Here is a 21,355-nt window from a genome sequence, read left to right as displayed (position 1 = left end):
GTTTTCACAAATAAGAGGAGAGTAAGACTAACGCGATGCAGGTGGATAGAGAAAGAAGAAGAAGAGGAAGAAGAAGAAGAAGAAGGAAGAAGGAGAAGAATAAAGAGCAGTAGAAGAAAAGAAAAAAGGTACGAGTGAATGGATTGCGGCGTCGATCAATGAAACAGCGATTCTCAAACTCACGATCAGAACTTTGGAAAATCTGTTAGGATTTAGTATATCGTCTATTGTTTGCAAGTAATATAGCGTCAGGCCATTAACGTAAATGCGGACTTTTAATCACGAGACAAGAAGATATAAAAGTCGAGGATCGACGTTCTAGTACGGTAGAAATATTGGGTGTACAATATCGTGATCCTTCGAAAGAGAAAATCCACGAGTTTGTTCGAACGTAAAGATTTGCTCGAAAGAAATATCCAGCTGACGGAAAATTCAGGTGTACGCCAAGGATACGCAAACCGTTCCATAAACATAGATGCGTATCAGCTGTCTCTTTCGTTATTGTGCTGGGAGAAATTTGGTTTGCGAGTGTAAATATTTTCGCGTGGGAAACCGCGTAACGAAATATTTAGGAAAAAGGGAGATACTCGATGGGCGCAGGTGCAGAGTATCGAGAGGAGGATGGTTCGGGCTATAACAGCGAAGAAAAGGGAAAAAAGAACGGTGGAAATATACCGGCAAAGTCAAAGTAGGTAGAAAGCTTTTGCCATTTAACAGGCGAGTTCGAGCATTTGAATATTATCATCTTTAGAATATTATTGTACGTATGATCGCGTGGATCGCGTGGATCGCGTGGATCGCGCGAACCACCGCCTACAGACTATACGTGTGTAAAAGTACCTACTTGCTAGGTAGGTAGGTAAGCATCCGCACCGATTATCTGTTTCGCGTCACCTCTTCCCATCGATATTTCCACGTACAACGTAGACTATTTTCTTTTTATTTTCCCGTCTATATCGCGTTGGAAATTTTGATACGAACGGTTTTCCAAGAACTACCTAATTTTATCGGGTTACTTGCATTTCCGAAACTTTCCAAACGGCTCCAGGATACAATATACTTTTACTTATTTGATAATCAATTATAGTTTATTTCGATTGGCTAACTAGAGTCAAATCATTTAAATTTCACCACTTTTCCATAAATTCGGACAGAATGAAGCAAATATAAAATAAAAATATAATATAAGAGGAAAGGAAACTAGAGGGCAAAACGGAAAATGTCTAATTGTAAGTAAGGATACAAGGAAAGAAGGGAGCCGGTGAAATGGAGCAAAGTGGAGCGAAGTGGAGTGGAGTGGAGCGGAGCGGAGTGGTGTGGAGTGGAGTGGAGTGGAGTGGAGTGGAGTGGAGTGGAGTGGAGTGGAGTGGAGTGGAGCGGAGCGGAGTGGAATGGAGTAGATTGGACTAGAGGGAAGCAGTGTGGTGGAGGAACGAAAAGAGGGGAATAGAGTGGATTGGAGTAGTTTGGAGTAGAGTGGAGTGGAGTGGAGTGGAATGGAGTGACGCGGAGAAGAGTAGAATGGAGTGGGGTAGAGTGGAGTGGAATGGAATGGAGTGGAGTGGAAAAAGAAGAGCAGAGAAGGGGGACTCATTCATGTTTTGCCTCTAGCTGTTACAAGTCCAGTCGAACGAATAGTATACGCTTGTGCAGCACGAATGTTGCGAGCCGTTTAACCTCGGACTAAATCGAATCGCATTGCAAAACGTAAATCACGTCAACAACGCAAGCCGCAAGACGTAGGACGCAAGACGTAGGACGCAGGACGCAAGACGTAGGACGCAGGACGCAAGACGTAGGACGCAGGACGCAAGACGTAGGACGCAAGACGCAAGACGTAGGACGCAAGACGCAAGACGTAGGACGCAAGACGCAAGACGTAGGACGTAGGACGTAGAACGTAGGACGTAGAACGTAGGACGTAGAACGTAGGACGTAGGACGTAGGACGTATGATAAAGAAGATAGAACGTGGAGAACGCAAGGACACAAAAAATACAGTGCGAGATAGAGCGTGTGTAGCGATCGAGTAGAACGTAATTGTTTCGGCGAGCGTGCAACGTCAGCCACGTTGCTGTTCACTGCCGGTGAATGTGTTTTCTCATTGAGTGCGATAACGCCAAGAACCGGAAAATTCAGTTTCACGTTCGAAAGAACGAGTTAGATTCGAAGCTCTGTTTGGATTCGTTGGATGGGCAACCGCGATGCAACCTTTGCAAAGTGTTCCGACTTTTGTAAAGTGACTTTTAGTTTTTGATCGTTATAAGAGCGAACGTATCGAACGATCTCGTTCTTCTGTGGATTTTACTGTTACGTTATGTATCCAGCATCGATAAACAAAGTCGACAAGTACACATTTTGACTAATTTGTGCGATCGAGTTGGAAGCTGTAAGAAACAAGTTGAAAGCTCTAGAAAGAATGTTTTGAAAGCATTATTAAATTCTACGATATTCGGTATATAGAGTATCGTTAGGTTTATTGGAACGGCATAAGAAAGGACGAGAGTCAACTAGTCGTTCGATAGACGGTAGATAGTGGTCGAATGGATAGTAGTACTGTATGCATAGATGGACGATGGAGAAGGAATAATACTTGCGACGAACAGCAGTGCTGCTACTAATATAGCTGCTACTAATATAGCTGCTCATATATAGTGAGATATATGAACGCATATGTAAATTTACACGCATATGCTGTTCCTCATGTCCGAATGTATTGCGTGGTTAATGCTGTTATCTTGATTTCTCATTTTCGATTCTATTCGATAATCGGCAACTGCATTGTTTACATCGTGGTCTGGATATTTGTTGGATGATCGGTGATCGTCGCGAGAGGCAGGAAGGATCGCGTGCGCGCGAAAGGATGGCCGATTTGATCTGTTTCTTGCTAGCAATGTTCGGGCAATTGCTGGTTCGCGAGAGCAAGGGTAGTCTCCTCGGCGTAGAGCTCGATGAAACCGGTGAAAAATTTCTCAACGAGTATTTGTCTCTCGATGATGGCAAGCATCTCGCCGAGTTACAGGAGTTTGAAGATACAGCGATCGAACTCGATTTGATCGATCAGAAAGAGAACCATCGACCGACGTTACATCAGCCGCCCAGGGTGCTCTACCAAATCGGGGTAAGTTGTCGTCGTAAATCGTCGATTCTGCTTATCGTCCCTTTTATCGCTTGTCTGTTACGAATTATTACATCGTTACCGCGTAACCGTCGTTCGCGTCTTTGTTCGTTTCATTCGTCGGACGTGTTATTCTTAATAAGCTGCGCAATCGTTTGACTAATTGTTTTCAAATCAGTAGCAACACGGTAATTACTACGATACGCGCACCATCTACGGCATCCGTAACACAGAAACGATAACGAGAAATATTTTGTGATATCGAAATGTTTTATTATATATAGTTCTATTATAAATATTCTATTTCTGTTTATCGTTGCTCAACGTTGATGGATTAATTGTTTTTGAAAGATGAAAATACAAACAGAAAAGTACGCCAGCTCGAGATTTTAGCATTTAAAGTAATCTTATTTACTCTGTACTGGTTCTTCCTGTATTCCGCTATTCTCGTCTTCTCGTCATCCTGCAATGTAAACTAATGAGACGGCAGAAATTTCTATACCTGGTTAAGCGAATAGCGAAAGAAACGAACAAGCATATATAAAATTTCATAGAAGTAATGCAAGGCGATAGGCAAGGATGTTGTAAGCGGCATCTTCCGATTGATCGCTTCGTGTACTTTTTGCGTCATTAGCTGTAACGTGTGCTGATACATAGCCAAACGCATATATATGGGTACGTATACGCGTATATATGGAAGCGCGCGAGCACAAGCATACGCACACGCGTGCCAGCCGCGTGGGACTACAACTACAGCTCGAGAACCAGGTGTCATTTTCACTGCGGCTATGAGAGAAGCGAGAGACGCGTGAGAATTTCCGGATGGAACGCACAGCCTTTCCGGTCTCCCTATTATCCCATTTTAGTTTGCAGCCACCGAAGTTTTAATACGTACGATCTTCTGGGAACGTTAAGACGAAGAGGCAAGGTGTGTGTGTGTGGGGGACGGGGGGGGGGACAGAAGGAAGAGAAGGGAATATGGGAGAACGGAAGGGACTCGCAATTCACAATCGGTAACGAGCAGGTACGAGGAGTGGGAAAAGTGAAGGATCATTTTAAAGGAGACTTGGTTGGCCGATATATTATTATTATTATTATTATTATTATATCAACGATCGATCGATCGATCGATCTCGTATCTAGTATCGTTATCGTAAAAATTCAAAATAGTTAAATAATAAATAGTAGTAAAATAGTAGTCCTTGTTATTCTTCTCGATTTTGTTCTTATTATTCTTGTTATTATCGTCGAAGCAAAGAGAAATGAAAATTCAAAATTTAATCATCGTGTTTCGCTATCCTCGATCTTATATTTAAATGCGATGATGCTTTCAAGCATAAAGGCTAGAGAGAAAGAAAGGGAACAGGGAGGGGGGACGGTGTAGGAGAGAGAGAGAGAGAGTGAATGGGGGGGGGCAGAGGAGAAGGAAGAGGGGTAGAAAGCAGAAGCGCAGACTGGCAAAGGTCTAACAATAAGAAAGGGTATTTGAGAAGAAGTTTAACTTAGGTGCTCGAGCAGCACGTAGATTGCAAACGACGAGTCGACAGGACGTACGTGATTGCCTCATTCAGCGGATTGACCGACGCAGTTTGAATAGCGTAGTTAGACCAGATGTCTATTCTTCGACAGAGAGGGGAGACACATACCTCTTGACCATGTTACACAGAACTTCCTTTGCTCGATCGTTTTCTCTGTTTCGCGCACGTGCTCGTATATTCCTCTCTTACTCGACGCAATCCCCTCTATTTTCTTCGATTCACTTTTGATTGCAGTTAAAACAACCGCCGAATCGTGTAATTAGCTCGAATCGATTTACCAATATTTCGATTAATACAAGTACGTGGAACGTAACGATACGATAGAAAGACACGTTATTCGATGTATTTCGATAGTTTCGATGCATGTATGTATGTTCAAGTATCTATACAGATGATGAATTAAACTTTAAAAGGCATTTTTTTGAAAAGCTGGCAGAGTATCTGTTTGTATAAATGTCTATGACAAAGAAGGGAAGGAATTTTAAAACTGAATCTCGAGGTCAACTTAATCACCTTAAAGCTAAACGAGTGACTGATCCTTTGAAATAGCAACGAGTTAAACGCGATACGATTAATTAATTACGATTGATCCATCAAATCGTGGAGTGAACGGTTTAACCTGATACCAAATAGGCAAATAGGTGGTAAATAGATCGAACGATTTCTTGATCGTAACACAGGTACCTCTCGGAATACGACTAAGCAGCATACCCGTGGTTTAGCGTTTAATCTTAATTGACCGATCGATCGTCTACCGACGAATAAAACGAACAGGGAGAAACGTTAAATTATAATTATTGGGCAAAGTATCGGGAATAGTATTTCCGATTCTTTATCCCTATCGAGTGTAGAATATACGGTATACGGTATACGGTACACGGTACACGGTACACGGTACACGGTACACGGTACACGGTACACGGTACACGGTACAGGGTACACGGTACTCGGTACACGGTATACGGTATAGGCCAAACGCGACGCGTTTCCTTGCGAAGCGGGGTCAAGCTGAGAACGGTACGCAGCGACCGTGATCCGCTATCGATCGTGCTGCTGTTGCTTTTATTAGTGTTCGTTTCAAAGGACTAACGGATCTCGGTGTTGTTTTTCGTTCGTTCGGTCGAATAACTCCTACCGTTCGAGGACTAGTGCTTAAAATCGAGCGTAGGGAGTAGAGTGAACGACCAATTGGACATAAAACGATTGGACCGAATTATTTCTTCGTTAGGAAAGTGCATGCTATACGTATTACGCGCGATAAAGCGGAATAACGAGCGATCGAATCTTTTTCGAATACTTTTCACTTTTCACGCTAGCAATCAAGGGTAAGCGATGATAAAGTGAAAAAATGTCAAAAGGGTAGGCCAGATTGGTGAAGTGAAAGAGGAAAAGGGGAAGAGAAAACGTAGAGGATCGGGCAAACTAACCGCGAACAAAGAATAGCATGCGCGTCGAAGAGACAGAGGAGAATAGGGTGAACAGAAGCGTTGCTCTCGATGCGTGTTTGTTAATTTTGATTTTTCAGGACAGCGAAGACGAATTGCCCGAGTGTTTGGACCGAAGCCAAGTTTGTAGCAAGGTGGATTTATACGGATCACCGTGGGTCGAGAGACAATGTCGTTGCCCGGATGGTCGTACCTGCCCCAGCAGTTTGCACGGAGACGACGGCCACACGATAGTCGATAAAACAAGGCAGTACAAGCTTTGCGAGCCGGTGAAACGTCTACCCATCTGTCGTTACTTCAAGTTAGTCGCGATCGTCCGTCTAATCGAGAGTATATATCAAGTAGCGGAACGATCAAACGTACCGATTCGCGAATGTTTTACGTGTCCGCTAGAGTTATTACGCGCCTGTTGTGCACAAGATGGCCGTTTTCTGTTTACAGAGACGTCACCTGGACTTTAGCTCCTGGAGGGGGCCCGGCGAACGCGACGGTTCAGCGAGTTTATTGCCGATGTCGGCCAGGCAGCGTACCTTATCTAGTTCGAAGGCAGGCTTACAGGTCTGCGGAGGGAAGCCCAGGTTTTATATACGCATTCGCCTGTTCTCCGCAAAGCGTAAGTTTTCTCGTTTTCTCGTTTACTCGTTTACTCGCATGTCCGCGACCGCATTCTCGTTCACTGATATATCTGTACCATGTATTCGATTATGTACATGGAATCATTGGAATCATCGTTGCGTATGTTGAAAGGTCGAGAGTGATCGGAGCGGAGCGAATCGTAGGAAAGGTGAAAGGGGCGAGCAACCGAATAAAACCGAGTCGATCGTTACGAATAAAATTGATGTTTCAGAGACTCCGTTGTCAGCATAAGGAACCTTGCCGACTGTTCACCGTACGTAAGAGACGGAGCTCGCAACTCGAAGAGGTAAATGCATCGCCTCTTTGCCAGTGTCCAAAAGGTCATCGATGTCCAAGGAGACACACAGATCCAGGATCGCTGCCAGCAAGATCTTACTCCGGCATCTTGGAGATTAAAACGTACAGCGGATACTGCGTACCTTCGCAATCGCATCATTCCGAAGCGGTTTATAACGTGTGACTAGCAGCAGTTTCAAAGGTGTCGCGCTAACGTATCACGAAACGAGGGAGAAGTTGAATTTGTGATATTTGCGGCCGTACGCGCATAGTCCGATTCGAAAACTTTCAAAGCGTTCTCTAGACTCTAACGAGCACGAACAGAAGCTGATGTCTGCTTCGAGGCATCGATAAGACTATTACTAGGTAAAATTGTTAGTGGTTGCCTCGACTGATTTCCGTTCGTTCGCAGTTTTAAATATAAGTTTACCGTCCATTCGTAGAAACCTATGAAACGTATTAAAAGTTGAAACTTGCAACACGTAGTAGTAGTAATAATAGTAGTAGTAGTAGCAGTAGTAGCAGTAGTAGTAGCAGCAGTAGTAGCAGTAGTAGTAATAGTAGTAACGGTAGTAGCAGTAGTACTACTACTAGTAGTAGTAGTAGTAGCAGCGGTAGTAATAGTGCTAGCAGCAGCAGTAGTAATAGTAGTAGTAGTACTAGCAGCAGTAGTAGTAGTACTAGCAGTAGTAGTAGTAATAGTAGTAGTAGTAATTCTCCCTGCGTGCGTTGTACATCCAACCATCGCGTTTCAGTAATTTAGATTTGTTTCGTTTCGGAGATCGATGGGAAATAAAATATATTCAAAGTGAAAAATATCGGATACAATTGCTATTCGGTGTCGATAGTAAATGTTTGTTATACATTATTTGTATCGGATTGTATAGGATCGTACGTATCGTATATACCTGCTACGTATATATATATATATGATCGAACTAAACACGTTACTTTTAATGCTATTAGCTATCGATACGTTTTACGAACGATGTTATCTATGAAAAAATTGTATTTCGTATTATTATACTTGTATTATTACGTAATATCGCTTTTGTAAATATTTTATTCTTAACAAAAATTGAAATAAACAAATTCCATTATCATCGACATTACCAGCTCCATCGGTACCGTTATCACGTATCTTACCTTGTTATTTATATCGATAACTGTTATTATCCTAACCGATTTTACTATTTTACTATTACCGTTACTACTACCGTTATTGTTATTCCAATTGCTGTAGCAATAGCGATTACTAATTGGTAATTGATAACTACTAAGTATCTTTACCATCGCACTAGCCGACACCCAACGCCTAAAACCCGATACGTCGGTTGATAGATGAAACAAAACGCCGTTGGATGCAAATTACGTTTCAGTGTTCGAACCAAAGAAAAGTTAATCTGAAAAATTAACGAGCAACAGATACGAAAAAATTGTACGTATCCGGGACAGTACTAGTAGTGGTAGTAATAACGATAATAAAAAGAATTCGTAACAACGAATATGAATTCTTTCTTTTCTTTCTTTTCTTTCTTTTTTCAGTCATTTCTATCTAAATAACGAGCATTTCTATGGTCGATAAACTAGATGTTTGGCACGTAAGAGTTGATCGCGCTTCAACGTGTAACGCTAGATGGCGAAAGTTTGAAAACTCATTGTCAGCACTGTACTAACGTTTTCCGTTCGTTTGTCGTTAGGATTCTGGATTAGAATCAAGCAGAAATGCCTTCATAGTTACTACGTGTTTCAAGAGCTACGTCGTTGCTATATCTTTGACTCAAAATTGATTTTCTTCTTCGAAACTATATTTCTTCTGTATGTATGTATGTATGTATGTTAATCGAATCGCTGTGACTATGAACCGATTATGCGTGCAGGTACGCGATGCGTAATAATTTAGCGTCGATATAACTTTAATACGATGCAAGTTAATGAAACTTATCGACCGGATTGATAAAGTTGTTTCATTGTAACGCCAACAGGCACGCGTGTACGTGTACGTGCGTACGTAGGCGCAGATAAATATACGAACGTTTAGCCTGGGGTCAGATACGTAAATACGTGGCGAACCAGCCCGATACGTTAGGTGAGTGGAACACTCGAGCGAAATGGTCAGGTTTAATTAGAACGTCGGATACGATGACATAGAAATAGAATCGACTGTACACCAATGCGTATATCGGAGAAATCCAAACACCGAGATAGACCGGTGGTTGAATTTGTTGATCGGGCAAGATGTACGTACGTCTTGGAGATGCGAGGCTAGAGACTGGTTCGGATACATGGCCAGTAGTTTATTAGCGTTGGAATTAGCGAAGCAGCGAGCAAAGCCGAATTCACCTATGCCGTTTCACCGCGTACGATCGCTATGAACGACTCGTGGAAAAATATCGCTTTCGTCCTCGTTGGTAAAATCGTGCGCGATAATCCTGCAAAGCGTAAGAGCGTAAATTCGGCTTTAGTTGCTACTTGACCAAACAACTGGCCGTTGGTCTAAACCAACGTTAAGCGTATCTATGCGAGAAAACAAGATCACGGCAGGCTACCAATCTATCGTTCGATGATCTGGTTTTGGAACGATGCACCGATAAAGTTAACCAGCAACTAGGTTGCCGATGAGAACCAGAATGATTTCATGCTCGATATATTTTTCTGGTATTGGATGGAACGCGTGAAAAGTAGCGGTACCGTAGCTATCGATGCTCCGATTTGCTTGCGTTTTCGCTTTTTTCGAATAACGCTGGCGGGCGTGCGCGATCAACTTTGTTCGCGTACATTCCGAATACTCGTTTACCGTCGATGGCAACTAATTTCATTGATTCGTGCAATTCGTAATAACAAATAGCCGTTCGTAAGGTAAAATGGCTGGCATTCACGGGACGCACGAAGAAACCAAGCTTTTCTCTTTCCAAGCGAATTTGACCAGTGGACGTTACGAGTAAATGGACGCTCGGAATGAAAGGAATTGTTAAAAGATTGCCGTTCGGTGAATTGTCGCGTCGTTGAACAACGGGATCGAAGGACGGCTATCGGTTATTACAAGTTTCTTCAATTCGAATTCGGATATCCGTATGTTAGGAAATAGGAAATAGGAAATCTCGAACGTTCGAATTTCGACGCATCGATCGCCAAAGTTGTTGATAGATTTCTTTGCCAATTTATCGTAATAATCTATCGAATAAACGTATGCGTATGCATGTATATGCTTGGAAACTTGGAAGGAAAATAATACTCGATATGCCCAGGGGGGGGGGGGGAGGGGTATAGGGGAGACGTGGATGCGGGAAAGAAGGAGAATGGAGAAGAAGAAGATAAAAATGGAAAGGAAGAAGATTTCCTTATAATATAATAATATTATAATAAGCAAGTTCGGGTAAATTTATTTCGTCGAACCATCGGATTTTCACGTTGTCACGGATATCTTGTAATATTTTGCTGTAATGATTCGCGATTCTCGGTTGTCCGTTTTGGCACACTCTGTTCACGAGAATGAAAGCCGTGTATACATGGGTAGGTTGCGAGTATTCAGCGGATAGGTAGTGTGTAGGTAGATGCGTCGATGGAGGAGCAAAGGAAGGTAGAGGATTGGCGGAGATGCAGCTTAGAATTCCACGCATAGTCGAGGGGTCTCTGGTTGGTTGGTAAGTGGGACTAGCCGGGACTCATAGGCAGCGTGTCTCCTACGAGGCTCACAGTCTTATTCGGAACTCTGAAACGCGTCCAAGCGCGGTGTTCTCTTGCTTGTCCAAACAAGTTCTCTTCGCACGTTCGCACGTTCTTTCTCCCCCGAAATTCGGTGAAATTAATTCGAATAACGCATCAGATCATGCGTAAAAATTTCAGCAACGCCGTCGTTTGATTCTGTCTGGACTCTACCGAGGGAGAGAGAGAGAGAGAGAGAGAGAGAGAGAGAGAGAAAGGGAGAGAGAGAGAGAGAGAGGGGGGAGACACGTTGCGTCGAATCGAAGGAGAATCGATCGAGATCCACTCTTTCACCAGGATCCGGTATAACGTTTGTATCGCGGATATTTTCGAATATTTCTCAGGAAGAAAGATCGTGGCTGTTCTAACGCTGTTATAACGGATCAAGCTGCGAAGAATCGAAATCGTCAAGACTAGATCGAGGTTGGGCTGGGGGTCGGGGTCGAGGTCGAGACCCAGATCAACATCAAGATCTTGGTCGAAATCGAGGCCGTGCTTGGATGTGGAGGGTGAGTTCAGGGATATTTATCCTTGATATTCGATCGTTACCGTACCGTGATTACGCGTATTCCATTCGGTTAGCCATTTTCTCGCTGTCAACGATCGCGAGATCGTAACGACAGAATGCGATCATCCGTTCGTTTGTTGGATTTTCGTGGATGGAAGAGAATGGAAGCAAGATGACGTATAATCTCGATCGGAAAAGTACGCGTTTGACGAGTCGAAAGTAACCTTTTCGAAATGCAGCCCCGAATTCTCACCGATATTTCCCCTTTGTATCCCACGTGTAATTATCGTTAAAAACATTTGATCAGGAAGAGAATGTGTGTGCGAGAGAGAGAGAGAGAGAGAGAGAGAGAGAGAGAGAGTTGCGCTGCTGGTGCAACTTGCCAGACACACGTATATACACGCACGTATATGTCAACAGACACGCTTCGTTGTATTTGGAAAAACGAACAATTTGGTTTACGAGGAATTTGCGATTTATGATTTGGACAAGTCTGCGACGCGTATCGTTCGTCACGTGTGTCGTGTGTCGTGTGTGGCGAGTGGCGAATCGCGAGACAACAACCAACGAGATTATCCGTAATATCGTGAAAATAATAATTTTTTACTTTTATCGTACAGATATGACTTTGTTTAAACGTATCGTTAATTTGATCGTGAACCGAAGCTGGCTAATTAAAGGTAAATCGTATCTACGTGCAAGTGCTCTAACGCGAGTCCCATTAGATAAGATAGATTGGAAGGTAGCCGAGGTAATATCCGAGAAAAGTGGACGATCGAGCGATCGTATTTGACGTAGAAGATTTTTAAAACGTAGAGAAATAATGGAGACAGAGGCCAAGCTTTCCAACCGTTTAATTGAATTTAGGTCGCGGTGCGAGCCGTGGTAGTGTCTTGAAATTTACACAAGGAAAAATATCACCGTCTTAACGCGTTTAAAAGAAGTGGAAAATGGGAAATGAAAAATGAAAAATCATAAACAAACGAGGCAGCGAGGGTACGTCAGACGATTGGCACTGGTTGGCAATATCTAGAATTTGGTAAGAGATAGGGAGAGAAACTTTACTTTCTCTGCAAGTGCAACGATGCGCCTTTTCTTTTGAATGCAATTGCATTTTTTTCTCTTTTATTTGTATCAACTCATTTTTCTACGTTTACGAAACACGTAACATTGGTATATATATATATATATATCGAACAGCTTTACCGACGATTTAAAGCGGTGGCTGGTTAAAATTGGATTTTTAAAAGCGATATAGCGACTTTTCGCGCGGAATGTGTCCACGAGTCGATGGGAATAACGATAACGCGTTGGATGGAAAGAGTACGTTTGTATTTTTCGAGCGCATCGTTACACTTGCAAAGAAAGCGAAGCAATAGGCAAACAGATACTACACGGTTACTATAGATACTTTCCTATCTCTCGGCGAATTGGCAATTGCGCGACGCACTCTCTATACGTGATATACCATATTATTATATACATAATATGTTAAATAGCTAGGTTAGCCGCCTCGTTGAATTTTAGCGGTTGTTGCATGCCGCGGCCTTGAACACGCAATGAGAGATAACGGCTCGCGAGAAACGTAACAGACGCTAACCTGATTTCACCGCATCCGCGTGGTGAATCGTATCGAGCTATAATTACCCACCGCGACACCCCGTAGCCACGCGTTTTAGCTGCTAACGGCGATGCAACGTCTAACCGGATCGTCAACTTGATCTCATAAACGGACAAAGACCGATTCCCGTAAATAATAAATAACGCGTATTAACGTAACGTATTTATGCGCGTATTTGCCGTACGTACGCTCACATATGCTGTTTGCCGCGTTTCGTCCCGCGTCGGAATCGCGAAGCTCGATCGAACGATTTTAAAGATAAAAAGTGCGGCGAAAAGATGAAAGCAGGAGAAAAATTTGCCTATCAGAGAAAAACAACGAAGAGAGGGGGAGAACACGCACACGTACGTATGTACGACATAAGAAAGCAAATGCGTAACGTTACGTTGCGTTTCCTCTGTATATTGCCTTGTCACCGATACACGTAAATCTCTGCCGAGGAAAATACCGATGTACGTAAATTTAGGAAGAAAAATACCGATATACGTAAATCTGCCGAGAAAAATACCGATACGCGTAAATCTACCGAGGAAGATACCGTTAAGGGAGCTTCAACTTTCTCTCCGTACGTTTGTCATCTTCCTTCTTCTTCTTCTTCTTCTTCTTCTTACTTTTCTCACTTTCTTCCCTTCTTCTACGCTCTTTCCAACGTTTTGTTCTTTTCGCTTAAGGAAACGAACCGATGTTCTCACCGCACCGTGAAAGCTAGGCGAGAAGCGTGAGAAATGGGAATATCTGGCTTTTTAAAAATTTGCATCTCTGATTCGTGCGTTCGTTAACGCCCGTCGTAACGATGAAACGCCAACACCATAGGAAATAAAAGTGGCAAATTTCGCCGCTTGCCCATTAACTCGATCAGTATACGGTTATCGAGTAATTGGACGAGTGTACTTGTTAGGAAACAAGGTCGGACTTGGCGAGAGAGATAAAGATAGATAGATAGATAGATGGATAGATAGATAGACAAATAGACAGAGAGAGAGAGAGAGAGACGACGCATCGCGTTCATTGCTAATCGCGATCTCTTTATTTTTAGGAGACAGCAGAAGAAAATCACGAAAGAGAATCGCTTTCTTTGATTTTTCCATCTATTCGATCGATATCGGAGACACCGAAACGAAATGAAGCCGATCCAAGGTGCGATATGGTTGCTTCCATTGGCGGTTGGATGTATAGCTTTACCGGCGCAATTGCAAGCAAATTCGAAGAATGCGGGCAAGACGAAGCAAAGCAAGACGGCGTCGTTGCATTCGAGGGAGGGCGGATCTAACGATTCGGCAATTATGCCGAACGGTAGTAGGAACATCGATGAGAACAGCATCGACGTTAACAACGATACCAAGATTATCGGTAACAACGACGTGGACAGCGTTACTCTATCGAAACCGCTTCCTCTCGGAATTTCAGCTACTATCGAGAGCAACGCGGTGCTCGCATCGTCCTTACCGTCATCGCCATCAACCACGTCCGTATCGACATCGACATCGACATCGACATCGACATCGACATCCGCTTGGACGGATCATGCTCTCGCGGCAATGACAGAGTCGTCCCCAACGAGCGGTTCTTCGTCGTCGCCAATTAGCAAAACAGAATTTAGTTCAGCAACGACGAGCAACCGCGGAACGACCACGACCACGAGAATCGCGTTAAATACCAGCGCTTCTAATACCAGTTTGAGCGTGTTTCCTACAGAAGCTTCTTCGAGAACCATCGCTACCAATCGAGATACGGCTACCTTGCTATCTTCCTCGAAAAAGTCCACCACGAACTCGAACGAATTCGTTACTACTCCTGCTACGGCTTGGTCGAAGGAGACGCGAGAATCACCCGGAAAAATTCGCCCTCAAATTAAGCTGACGACAAACTACACTAGTCTGACCGAGGTAAGTAAACGCCACTTTCTGACAAACTAACGAAGATAACGAGAGAGAAGCGGCACTTTGTTAGGAAAGACGCGTATTCGCGCGCAGCAACGCTGAAAAGCCTAAAGCGACTTTGATTTTGCGATGGCTGTGATGCGGCAAATGGCTTGAAAATCGGTAGAGTATGGTAAAAATATCTCGATATCGCGGCACACGAGTTCCATGCTTCGTATTCGCAAGTAGAAAACCAGCAACCAGCTGTAAAATGTATATAGCGTTGCTCGTCTTATCCTCCAGTTTTATCGATCTGCACTGCGATCTGCACTTGGCGGTAAAGAGTGCGGTAAAAAGGTGATAGGCGTTAGAGAGGCGACGAAGGCGATACACGAGATATTTTGGCGAGATTAATCGAAGCAGCAGAGACGAAAGAATGGATCGTGGTTCACAGAAACGGGAAAGAAAACGTTTCAAATCAGCCATATTACCTACTTGCTTGGTATAATTTTAAACGCAACAGATTGTGTTCGCGGAGCGTTCCACGTGCAAAGTATAACTGTTTAAGCTACGTATATACATAACTATGTTAGTACCGTAAGTACGCTGCTATAAAGCGGTTAGGTTGCACGGTTAAAGATGCGTTCCAGCTAAATCGTGCATACGCTCGGCTTGATAAAAATAAGCCGTGTTTCGTACGATCTCGATCTGGTATAACAACGCGATCGGCCGAACGATACGGGTACGATGGTATTTTGGTTTGCTAATGCACCGGCTCACGCAGTCCGTATCGAGTAAAAACTAGAATTTTCGTCGGACGTCAACGGACGATAGATGACAGTTGGATTACCGTATCGAGTCGTACAAAGCCTCGGTAAAAACGCGCTGTGTGACGCGCACACTGAAACAACGATACCACGTAGTAAAGGAGAACATGGGAAAATTATACTTTTCGCAATTTCGCCTGGTTGGAAGATCGGAAACGTAAAAAAGGGGTCGTTTCGTGTTGAACTTTTCACGACTCGCTATTACCGAACGTTGGCAAGACTCGAGCGCAAATTTACCGCACGGTGCTTAACGCATTAACAAAGGCAGAGAGAGAGAGAGAGAGAGAGAGTTTAAAGGGTTAATATCCGTTATTATTAAGATATATAGGCGTTATTTGTTGGAGAGAAACGATCGATAAATAGTAAAGTGGACGAGAAATTTCTTTCTTTTCCGCCTATTTCCTTCTTCCTTCCGAGAATTACCAGGCTATTTTACAGCAATTTCCATGGTTTCGCTGCGTTTCTTCTTTCACTTTTTCGCTACTATCCTCTATCCCTTCTCGTCTCGATGCATCTTGATCGTCTTGATCGTCGATCAATCCGGTCATCCGGTAATTATTTTAATAGGCGTCGCTTCACTCGGCAAACGATTACCTATGAAACTCGTTTACATCCCACGAATTACAGTTACCGATAGATATCCGACACGATGGAAAGGTCGGATCGGATGCAAAACGGTTCTGTCTGTCACGTTGCATCGTAAGAGTTACGTTTTACCTAGGCGACTGACGATTACTCGTGCCAGCTAAGTTTTGCTTTGTAAATAAGAAGGAGATGGAAGAGGAAAGTGCAACCGACGCGATATTCCGGATGCCAAGGGTACCAACGACTGTCTACTTGCCAGTTTGTTGTATGTTCGCGTGGATACACGTGCGTGCGTGTAGCCGATAAGAAGGGCTCGGTTTGTTAACGCAAACGTCATCGAAGCGCTAGAGGTAACACGCTAAAGTCGTGTAGTACGGAGCAAGTAACAATATCCATCGTAAATACAACAACAATTTCCGTTTCCGCGTAGCGAAGTAGTAAATGTTGAATCGTTTGAAACGTGCTTCTCCTTCTCCTTAATTTCTTTCGCGTTTTTCCTTTCATCTTTCTTTTCTAAATGGTAACGTATCGAAGAAAGAGGACCGAGTTGCAAGAACGGACGATCCATTTTGCTTTTAATCGGCAAGCTCGGTCGTCTTTCGTTCCGATTGTCCGAACATTTGGCAATTGTTCGAAATTCGTTGCGCGTAATGGTAATAAAAGAATCGACGGGAAGAAAGATAACTGAGATATATAGGATAAATCAAATGAAAGAAAAGGAAACGTAGGCGAGGGTTCGGAATCGGTTCGAGTCGCTCGTGGCTCAAGCATTACGTAGAACGTAGAACGTATAATACGTAGAACGTAGGAAGAAAAAGGAGATTTTGATCGTAGTATTGTAACACAGGTATAGTTCCATAGGTTGCAAGTCTACCAATCTACCGTGTTTCGAGTTGTTCAACTCGAATATTCGCTGAATCAAGCACTGTTGAAGTTTTTTTACTAAATTGTCACGTGAATCGTATTGCTCGCTTTAGCGTTTGAAAAGGAGGGCGAGTGTTCATGACCGTGACGCGCTAGTGGATCGGCCGATGTTAATATCGGTAGTGGAACGTGACGGTAGCAAAAGAAGCAGAAAACATTGAAAAGGAAAAGAGCAAGAAGAGGTTAGATAAATGCGGAGAATCGAATGGCGTTACTACACTGGTCGTCGAATGTTACGCGTTACGTTCGCGCGATCTTGTGCCCGAGCGGATACTTACGTAGGAGCGGACCGTTTCTATCGATCTGGCTGTAATCGTCGAACGAGAACGATCGCGATACGATAGCGGTGGGATCGAACGAACGAACGATTAAACTTTGACGATATGGGAAATAAAACGGACTTGTCACGGTGACGAGAAACCGATCCGATTCGATGGAATCTAGGGTAGACCAACGGAAACTTTGATCAACGGAATTACGATTAGCACGTCGATCACGAAAGTATACCGTGCCAGCGACTGTAGCACAGGGAAAATGTCAACTATCGATTAGTCTAATCGGACCGCGATCTAACCCCGGCTAATCGAACGTAACGATGAAAATACGATTACGGTTTTCGTTTAGCATGTGCACTCTGAACGTTTGATTTTCTTTGATTTTCTACGGCTAGAGCGGAACTTTGTAAGGAAAGAAAAGGGAAAGAGCGACGATAGCTGTCGCTGAATTCACAGCTGCGGCTGTTTATTCGTAACGTAAAACCAATTGTTCGAAGCGCGTTGAAGAGATTCTTCGAAGTTGGCAAATAGAAAATCGACGTTGAAATTGGCACGGGCACTGACTCTGACTCGGTGTTCCTGCAATTGTATAGGTAGCTGTAGTAATATTATCGTGTTACTCCTAATGGAACCGGCAAGTTTGTGGTTCACGAGAACCACCAAGAATCACGATCGTGGATTCACGACTCGGCAAAATTAGATTTCGTTTCTTTCGTTTTCTTATTTAACCGCCGCGTTCCACGCTCTTAGCGCAGTCGCGTCCTTTCCTTCTCTTTTCTTCTCCTCTTTTACCCCTTTTACACGTCTGCGCGATTGTTACGCGCTAAACACGCGATTAACGCTGGGTATTTGCAAAGTTGAAAGTACTCGAACGACGAGTGTTAGCACGCGACGTATGCATAGAGTAGGGGCGTAGCGACTCGAGGAGCAAGCGAAAGAAGGCACGAACGAAAGAAGCGGAAATAAAAGCGCTGGTTATTTGATCGATTTGCAGACAGGAGTACGACTACCGGAGGGTGCGAGCGCAGCTCTCGCAAAACCAACCAAGTATCATTACTATCCGCATAATCAGCACATCTACTTGTTACCAGAATGCGCTGTTCAGCAGGTTTGCAACGCAGTTTACGTTAGACTCAACTTTACCCAGCCTCTGTGCGCTTGTCCAGGAAGATACCGCGACCCTTGCAGCGCCTCTCTCGACAGCGACGATCTCCACACTACGGAGCTGGTCACCGACCCTCGAACCAAGGTTAGTCGCCTCGCCTTCTATCCGCTTTACCAGTCCTTTATTCCCGTGCCTGCTACGCGTACCTTCTCTCCAGTCAGATGCTTCTTCTTCTCGTTACGCTTCTCGTTACGCTTCTCGTTACGCTTCTCGTTAACGCTTCTCGTTCCGCTTAACGTAACGTAACGCGACGTAACGGAACGGAGGAAATCGATTCGATCTTTCGAATCGTATTGTTCGCGTTCGCAAACCTATCGTATTTTCTAAACGCGTTATACCTACTTGTCGTCGTAATATAGGCAAAAATACGAAAAGTAACCGATTTACCGCCGACGATTGAGTAAAATAAATAGTATAGTATAATAGCGTAATAGTAAAAATGCGACAGCATAGGATCGTTATATCGATCGTAAGACGAGAAAACCTCGCCTAGGCGTTTCGGTGCGAAAGCAACTGACAATCTCCCATTACTTGCCTTTCTTTGATAAATCAACATTGCGCGTACAAATACTTTCTCGCTTTGTTATCGGTTAACAGTATCTCATCGATTCATATAGGACGTTAAAAATTCAAAGATCTAAAGAGTATGGTACGCGTGGTCCGTTACATTGGCTCGAAGCAAATTGTACGCGATCGTAAGCAAACGACGAAAGTATCGGCGATACGAGAGAAAACGCGATCGCAGATCGACGCGACGGCAGAAGCTTGCCGGGCCAGAGAACACGGTGAGAATGCAAGAAACGACGATCGTTCGCCGAAACGAAAACGAAATCGTTCGTAATAACGATTTTTCTATTTGAGAGGAAATTATTCGACGACACCAAGCAACTAACAAACGCTGGCAAATATATAGAAATATTCGTAGTGAACGCGTGCATACTTGTACGTATAGACGTAGCGTGGAAAGGGATAAACGTGGATGGCACGCTGATCTAAAGTTAACCGATTTTTAGGCCCTAACGTTGGTGAAAACGTGCGAACCAGTGGCGGAAATGCGCGAATGTAGAATACCGAGGGACTGGTCTCTTCTCGCGCTACAAAACGTGCGAACGGGAAAGTCTCATTACCTCGTGATATGTCGTTGTCCCGATGCCAACATATTGGGTACGTACGTAAATGCGAAAAGCGGCATAATCGTGCTAGAAACGCAACTGTTCGAGTTCGACTGTCTATACGTCTTATACGCTTCCTATGGATCGTTAATTACGTCGTATGTTGTAGAGGGTCCTATGAGTCACGATCAACCAACATACGCCAGTGTACCAGGGATTCGGGTTTACGGGATGATGTGCGTGCAAGGAAATCGAAAAGGTCGACAACTGCGGTATACTCGCGCTCTTTCAGGTATTTGGTATCTCCATAGAATATTGAAAATATCTGGCTGGCTCCAATCATCCACGATTAACACGATTTTTGTCTGACTGTTTATTCCTTGCAGATCGTCACCAACGAGAAATGACCCAAGATTCTCACAATGACAGAGAAAACACGAACGAACGATTGAACTTTCCATGGTACAAGGTACAACAACTTATGGATATAGCTGTTTGGGACTAGATTCGTTGATCGAACAAACAACTTTCGACGATACGATCAGTGACACTATGCTTAGCGGCGTATCCTTCTATTTATTCGTTATAAGCGTCTCTCTCTTTCTTTCTCTCTCTCTCTCTCTCTCCCTCTCTCTGCTTCGCTTCGCCCTCAATTTATTTATCGATTCGTCCGTTTCTTACGTTTATTTATATATATCATACGTATCTAGATGTATATGTATATCTATCCCTACCGAGGCACGTTTATAACATCGAGTCCGACACTTTGAAACAACGACAACGCGTGTAATTGTGTCCTTTCGTAGATTTGTCTGTTATAATTTGGACTACACGACGTGATTCTACATAACGATCGAACGTGATCAGCGTTAAATATTTCATTCCTAGTATCGTCGTCGCTCAACGTGTCACTCTCTTTCCTTAAATCCTTAAACGAATTCGATCGTTTACTTGCATTACTACCTTCTTTATTCCGTCATTTATTATAACGTCAAACGTATCGTACGATGAGCGGAAAATTATAGGTGGTTGTCCGTTTATAATAACGTCCGATTAAAATAACGAATTAATCGTACGAATACTATCGTCTCCATTTATGGCGAATCTGCGGTAAAATTAATGAAAAAGGCAACTGCAAGTATTTTACTAGCTGTCAAAATTCTTGCGCTCGCAGAATCATTGTATCGTTAATATGTTACGCAATTCTGTAAGATAGACTCGCGAATACAAGTATCGATTACAGATTACGCGGTAACAAAAATATCGTAACAACGTTGCGAACGAACATCATCGCCGTCTCTCTTTCTAAATCCTACGAGAAGAAGCGCATCGTGTTAAATTAAAAAATATTATGTCCTACTATACAGATTTCGATCGCGTGAATCGTACTTGGGTGAATTCGCGTTGAGAAAGAAGTCGTGAAAGAGATCGTGCCGAATTAATGAAACATACAAACCAGATTTTTTGATAGTAAAATATTCTGTTATTCGTTTTTTACCTAATCCCTTGCACGTGTGTGTGTGTGTCTGTGTGTGTCATTCAACGTGTAATCTGTTTAGGTGTTTTTTTTTTTTTAAATTCTTGTCTCTTTGAAGAAAGAGTGTCGACACCTCGTTAAACCATCCTGATATTTTGCAACCATCGTATAAACGACCGTATACCCGAAAAGTTGAGAAGAGTCGTTGCGACGGACGGTCGAAGCGAAAGTATTTTAAGCGACGACACGAAAATTCGACGATATATCCGAATCAACGTAATTATC

The 21,355-nt window shown here is 43.4% G+C and overlaps 3 protein-coding genes across 6 annotated transcripts in view; 2 read left to right on the top strand and 1 right to left on the bottom strand.

Annotated features, from left to right (window-relative positions):
* The window catches only part of LOC117162372 (elongation factor-like GTPase 1), a 29,098-nt gene that overhangs the window by 3,422 nt on the left and 4,321 nt on the right, over positions 1-21,355 (bottom strand). The window lies entirely within an intron of this gene.
* On the top strand, positions 1,595-8,119 carry aos (protein argos). Of its 2 annotated transcripts, none has more exons than XM_033344276.2 (4): positions 1,595-3,120; positions 6,181-6,401; positions 6,542-6,713; positions 6,948-8,119. In XM_033344276.2, exons 1-4 carry the CDS (start codon positions 2,812-2,814, stop codon positions 7,194-7,196), a joined length of 951 nt encoding a protein of 316 aa, XP_033200167.1. In that variant the 5' UTR covers positions 1,595-2,811; the 3' UTR covers positions 7,197-8,119. The 2 variants fall into 2 exon arrangements, with proteins under 2 accessions (XP_033200167.1, XP_033200168.2); XM_033344277.2 differs by having other exon boundaries at positions 1,625-3,120; positions 6,181-6,459; positions 6,948-7,089.
* dsx-c73A (doublesex cognate 73A) lies at positions 10,703-21,308 on the top strand. Of its 2 annotated transcripts, none has more exons than XM_033344272.2 (6): positions 10,703-11,226; positions 13,883-14,732; positions 18,311-18,565; positions 19,495-19,645; positions 19,763-19,885; positions 19,980-21,308. In XM_033344272.2, the coding sequence occupies exons 2-6, from the start codon at positions 13,968-13,970 to the stop codon at positions 20,096-20,098; spliced, it is 1,413 nt and encodes a 470-aa protein (XP_033200163.2). In that variant the 5' UTR covers positions 10,703-11,226; positions 13,883-13,967; the 3' UTR covers positions 20,099-21,308. The 2 variants fall into 2 exon arrangements, with proteins under 2 accessions (XP_033200163.2, XP_076481591.1); XM_076625476.1 differs by lacking the exon at positions 10,703-11,226 and adding an exon at positions 12,854-13,190.

Source organism: Bombus vancouverensis, chromosome 2 (assembly GCF_051014615.1).
Source record: "Bombus vancouverensis nearcticus chromosome 2, iyBomVanc1_principal, whole genome shotgun sequence".
In the NCBI taxonomy this organism is placed as follows: Eukaryota; Metazoa; Arthropoda; class Insecta; order Hymenoptera; family Apidae; genus Bombus; species Bombus vancouverensis.
Note: the sequence above shows the minus strand (reverse complement) of the source record. Positions and strands in the feature narration are given on the sequence as shown.

Excerpts from the sequence above, each read along its gene's own strand:
- aos (XM_033344276.2), top strand. The coding sequence starts at position 2,812 with ATGATCGGTGATCGTCGCGAGAGGCAGGAAGGATCGCGTGCGCGCGAA. Across the intron at positions 3,121-6,180 it reads GGGTGCTCTACCAAATCGGG|GACAGCGAAGACGAATTGCC; the intron begins GTAAGTTGTCGT and ends TTGATTTTTCAG. Across the intron at positions 6,402-6,541 it reads CCCATCTGTCGTTACTTCAA|AGACGTCACCTGGACTTTAG; the intron begins GTTAGTCGCGAT and ends TTCTGTTTACAG.
- dsx-c73A (XM_033344272.2), top strand. The coding sequence starts at position 13,968 with ATGAAGCCGATCCAAGGTGCGATATGGTTGCTTCCATTGGCGGTTGGA. Across the intron at positions 14,733-18,310 it reads ACTACACTAGTCTGACCGAG|ACAGGAGTACGACTACCGGA; the intron begins GTAAGTAAACGC and ends ATCGATTTGCAG. Across the intron at positions 19,646-19,762 it reads TCCCGATGCCAACATATTGG|AGGGTCCTATGAGTCACGAT; the intron begins GTACGTACGTAA and ends CGTATGTTGTAG.